Here is a 5860-nt window from a genome sequence, read left to right on the forward strand (position 1 = left end):
GTCAGGAGCCTGCCTCCTCCCGAGCCAGCTGGAGGAGAATGTGTGTAGGCAGTTTCTGATGACATTCAGGGAGCCGAGGACCACGAGCTGCTACCTCCCACGAAGTGCTCAGTGGCCGGGTGGCAACAAAAGATGGGCTAAGGGGGAAAGGTGCTGGTAACAGGGATCTGCAGTGGCTTTCATGCACACTGCTTCACCTCTGAGCCACCTGAGATGTCACCTGAGGAAAGGGACAGCGAACACCGAGCTCAGCTTACTGGCCACAGGTGCTCTTGATAGCTCAAAGGACCAACTGTGCCCTTTATGGGCACAGCCAGAGGTTCTTCACATTGCTGGGGCGCAGCCCAGGAGTGAAGGCACAGAGCAAACAGCTACAAAACCACCCTGCTGAGGCATGGTCTCATTTCTTTGAAGCTGGACAGATTTTAGAATGACTCAATAAAAGTTACAATTCACAGTATTGAAAAAGATACTTTAAAGAAAGCAATTTTAGATAATCCACCCTGAGACCATACTAGCTTTTCCTGGGGAAAAAAAAAAAAAAAAAAAAAAAAAAGAAATCACTATGGAGCAAAATGAACATATTTAAAACATTGTAAAATTGTTTTGCCACCCAAATTGAAGAAGGAATTGATCACTAATACCTGGATACAGGACAAAATTTCCTATTTGACAATTTCTAGATTTCATTAGGTTTTAAATAAGTGTCTAATGCTGATTCAGTATTCTAGTTTGCATTCCAAAAAACTCCACAAAATAAAATATTAAGTGAAACAACTTATGTTTATATGTACTTCCAGGCCTTAAAAAAATTTGGCACACAGTTTTCTATGTCATTGTTGAAAGCAGTGTTAAATATAATTGCTGTATTTCAAAGACATATGAAACTGAAAACTTCATAAGAAAATGAGAAATGGAATGTTTAACTTCAAAGAGAAATAAAACCTCACTTCCTACTTCTGCCCCACTGTTCTATGTTGCAACCAATGAGAAGTTTCATACACAGTGCTGTGATTTATCACTAGTCAGAATGTAGAAGTTAGCTTCTACTTTAATAAAGACTGTCCAGCCTGTGGAATTTTGTGATGCCCAACTGTGAATATATTTTACTAATAAATTACATCCACTCAAGTGTCACAGTTGCAGCTAGCCTGTAGCTGCCAAATAAATTTGGCTATATTGGACCCCCAAACTCAACCATCCTAGAAGTAAAACAAGTCCCCAGATGGGGCAGGGATGTGTTGGATTCAGATCCAAGCAGGGAACTCAGCCAGTCATGTTCAATCCAGAAAGTACACATATCACTGGTCAAGGAGCTGGGGCGGTGTTAAGACCCAGACCAATCAGTTGTCTGAGCCTGGGAGTTTTAAACTCCCTATATAAGCAGGCTTCCATAATAAACCATTGCTGTCGTGGTATGGATCTCAGAGTTCTTGTTATTCCTGTCTCCAAACGACGACTCCAAGCAACACTCAAAAAAAAAGATATGAATGAAACTTATGAAAGTAAGGACCAGGCATTAAGAAATAGCAGGTTAAAATAGCCCAAGACTTACATCGAACTTCCAGATTTTGGTTAATTTCTTAAAATGCTAAGCCAAAGATGAAAGTACAAGGCTAGAGCAAAGGCATCAGTAGGGAAAACCACATCAGTAATCAACAATATAGAAACTATTCTATGGGGATTAATTAGTATTTTCAGGAATCAATATCCCATACACTCCTCTGTTTCAAGTTACCAAAAAAGAAACTGTAAACAACCAAAAAAACCTTTACATCAGAAAAAATAATCTTTTTTGTCCTTGCTACCTGAGTCCCACCAAGGACTCGAGGGAAGCAGGACAGTGCTCAGAGGACTCAGAGAGCTTAGCTAAACCAGATGGTGCTCACCAGTGTCTGTTACCTACCTAGTGGGAATTCCATGGAGGAGTGAGTGGGAGCAGGAACCCAGCTGGGATCTGGATTTCCTGACTGATTCAATGCACGCTGCCTTTTATCCAGAGCTCGTGGCAACTCTACAATTAAGAGCTTAATGCATGTAAGATATACTTTGCAAGCAAAACATTATTCATTAACAAATCTGATTAAACTGCTGATGCAGTGAGCACTAGCACAAGTTCAGAAAGACAAATAGTCTCAGTGGTGCAGTGTTTGTGTGGAACATTACCCGTAAATGGATTTTAACTATTTAAACTGGCTTCTTTTCAGGAACTATGGAAAGACACAGTGCAGCACAGAACACTTAATTTAGCTTACTGGCTTTAATGTGAGGAGGAAAAAACCCTAAAGATTAAAGTTTCTGACTTCAGAACAGTAATATATGTAATTCTGCAAAGATATCTGTGTTATAATCTCAGACTAAAAATAAAAAATTCCTCTGCAGCACTTCACAGATTATTAAACACTTGTTGGCAAGTGGTTTCTTACTGTGTGTAGAACATTTTAAACTCATTCCATATAGACTAAATCATGTTCAAATCCTGAATTCCACAGATGTACACTGTGCTTTACTGCTGTACTAGTAAAACTGTTCAGCTTTCATCCCTTTATAAACCTTGTGATATTCCAGATCATGAAGGCAAGTTGCAACAGGAGAATTTTAGCTTTTATCTTTTTACTAAAGGTATATTTTCATCATTTTGGCAAGACTAAAAAAGGTCCCACTGGCCATGACAGACATGGCTTTCCCTCCTTTCACACACCTACTTTTCCCTTTTGTTTTTTTAGAAGCCTGATATCAAATCCTGCAAGCAAGTAACTCGGGCTGATACATGCAAATAAACTGTAATAGCTACTCCTGCTTGATTGTGCTACTGCTAAATACAGGTCCATTCTGAGTTCTTTAGGAAGAATCTATTTCACTGCAGGCAGACACCAAGCTCTTTATCTCCAGCTGCTCCATGCTGTGAGCAGCTGGGGCAGGGTCTGGGAGCCTGAGCTGTGGGATGTCTCAGAAGGATTCCTGGCACCATGTTTCATTGCCTTCTTTTCATCCCTCTCTGAGAGGCAGTAGGAGCACAGCTTTGACCCACGAAACTGAGCTGTGCTAATATGGCCAGAACACTGCAGTAATTATTAAACTGTATGACCAAGAGCTCCAATTGCTTTTGTACAATGCCAGCCTACCAAAATGCATATTCCTATGTAACCTTAAAAATGAATAGGTTAAAAACGTCTAGGTGTTTGTTTTTTTTTCTCTTCCCATTGATCTTTTATTTCATTCTCTAAAACTCAAGATAAGCCTCAACTCAAAATATCTGAGATCTATAGGAGTGTTAACTAAATTAGAGATACAAGATTTCGCCCATGGTTTCTAGAACTACTCCTGCAGCCTCAGAAACATTGCTAGTCAAATCTCCCAGTGATAACAAGCTGTGTACACACACTGTTTACAGTGGCCTGATATAAACTTTACATTATAAACTCAACACCTTTTCCTTTTATAGTAGCCTGTTTCATACATTCAAATCTTGTTTGATGGCAGTCACAAAACCAAGCAGTTTGCAATTTCTGAAACATCTAGGGAGATAGAAATCAAATGGTGCTCAAGCTAGTTAATTAAAACATTTCAGAATCTTTCAACTGTGGAGTCAAGCTGTTTTGTTAAGAGAAGAATTGAGAGACTAACAGAGCAGGTGCTGCTGCAAGCACAGATTGCCAGAGAAAATCACTTTATAGAAGCCCAGCAGAAGTAGTCTGACTACAGGATCTAATAGGGAGGGCAGCGTATGCTCATTGCATCTCATTACCCGATTGTGAAATCTTTAGTTTAGAAGAGCTCTCATTGAAGTCAATAGGGATTTTCCCAGAGTCAGACTGCAGGATTGGGACCACACTGTGCCATTATGGTAGATATCACAAAGACCAGGCTGCCTGTATTAGAGTTTTCAGTGGCAGCATCTGATCTGAAGCCAAATGAATTTAATAGAACACTTTCCATTGATTTCATTGCAGATCAGATCAGGGGAAGAGTCACCTAATGGTTGAAATAGTAGAATGAAGAATCCTTGAAGTTGAAGAACAGCTTCAGAATATATACATATATTCTTTCCCTAAAGGAAAAAAAGGAACAATTTTTAAGGACTATGAAATGATATCACAGAAAGGAAAAACACCTAAGCTGTAATCAGCTGGAATGATGTGGATCTTGATCATATTTCAGGACATCATTTATTGATTTTTAATGGAAAAGAATGTTAAAAGGTCAGAAGCAAAAATCTGTACACCACTGCACATCTGAGCAGTACCAATGAAGTCAATGATGCTTGATCCATTTGTGCAGAAAGAGTAAGGCCAATGCTTACAATACCAATTGTCCAAGACCTGTCCTGCTGAGATGTCTCTTGAGCCCTGGCTCTGGAGGATCCCCTCGAAATCATTGCCAATGTATGCAAGCAAGAGTATTTGCCTAAGTCAGCAATTTCCAGGAAACAAGCCTTAATCTGTGTGATCCTCAGGGCAGAGTGGGTAATTTATCTACATTTATATGGATGCCTCTGTCCTACCTAGGTTTGTAGGTTACAGCATAAAATAAAGCACACACTTTTTCCAGAAAAAACTAAGAGAAGGGAAACTAGAGAATATTTTAAAGGACTTTTCTAAAAACATTTACTTAAAGAAGAAACCTTCCAAACCCGTGTACTCCCACTAGGCTTTTAAAGTGCAGTCCCACTTTCCTACTCACACCAATGAAAGCTGTAACCAAGATAAAGCATTTTTCCTTGTTTTTCCCAGGGAACTAACCTTCTTTTGGAAGTTCATCTTTGCTAGGACAGATGGGTTACCTCCTTTCCATTGGTGCAGCTTTGTGTTAGTTACCTTTGTGTTGTCCCAGAAGACAAGAACATGTACTTTACAGGCACTAGAAAAGAGAGAGACATTCATAAAGAACAAGTGGCAGAAAGATGAATATGCAGTAATGAAGCTTCTTTTTCCAGCTTATCTCTCTGTTCCCTCCTGTGGGTGAACCAAAACCAGTAAAGCGTTCTCCTAGTCTCAACTACTGCTTGACAAACATGTGAATTAAAGCAGGTGAAACTATAATTTACAAGAGCTGCTTTCTAACATATAGGATTTTTTCTTAAAAATATAATGAAAAGATGATTCTATTGTAATATGTATTCTATGTTTGCAAATGCACTATTGATATGTGTTAACTTCCCAGGGTTCCTAGCATGCATTGCTGCCAGTGACCATCCCTCTCAAATGAACACACCAGTTGAGAGTGTACAGATGAACTTCTTTATTTTTCAGAGGCAATCTGTCCTTCTGGTGCCCCCTCCCCCTCTTAGATGTTCTTTCAGAGGAGTAAAGAGCCTTTCTAAGCAGTTGCTTCCTTTCCATCCCTGTTCTTTTCTAATATACAGTGGCTCAGTTGTAGAAGACATCAGGAAGGGTACTGAACTGGAGTCAAACTTGAGATTCTCTATGCATCTTTTTCTTTACTTGCCAACTACTGTAACACTGAATCATCTTCCAGGTTAAATTAATGTTGAAGGTTAAGTGTCCTTTTTTTTGTTTTGTCCTTCTGGCCTGCCTGGGGAATTTTTTACCCATTATGTGCTGAGATAACCTAACTGCCGGTACTTAAGGGTGCTCACAACAGACAAAGAGTAGCCGAGCCCAGGGGGGGAAGAAAAGGGGCAGAAAAAGAGGGTGGGGACAGTTTTTTTTAGCTGAGCTTTCTTTGGCTTCGGGGAAGAACGTTGGTGTGCTGAGTCGCGAAGCTGCTGCGGTAGAGAAAAGAGAATTTTTCGCCATCACCCAGACGGAGCGGCTGCTTCTTCTCCTTCTCCCCTCTTTGTTGGTAGCCTCGCACCCCCTGTCCTGCCGAGACGTGTGGCAGTACCAGCCACCACCGC

General features: G+C 40.3%; 1 protein-coding gene across 1 annotated transcript in view; it reads right to left on the reverse strand.

Annotated features, from left to right (window-relative positions):
• Nucleotides 1–1375: 1375 nt before the first annotated feature.
• LOC117243684 overlaps nt 1376–5860 on the reverse strand; it is a 166722-nt gene continuing 162237 nt past the window's right edge. Inside the window, exons 4-5 of the mRNA XM_033514147.1 lie at nt 4743–4860; nt 1376–1471 (exon numbers count right to left, since the gene is read on the reverse strand). Coding sequence (XP_033370038.1) covers nt 1376–1471; nt 4743–4860 — 214 coding nt within the window. The remainder of the gene's footprint in view (nt 1472–4742; nt 4861–5860) is intronic.

The sequence above is a fragment of the Parus major genome, chromosome 4A, assembly GCF_001522545.3.
Source record: "Parus major isolate Abel chromosome 4A, Parus_major1.1, whole genome shotgun sequence".
NCBI classification, from domain to species: Eukaryota; Metazoa; Chordata; class Aves; order Passeriformes; family Paridae; genus Parus; species Parus major.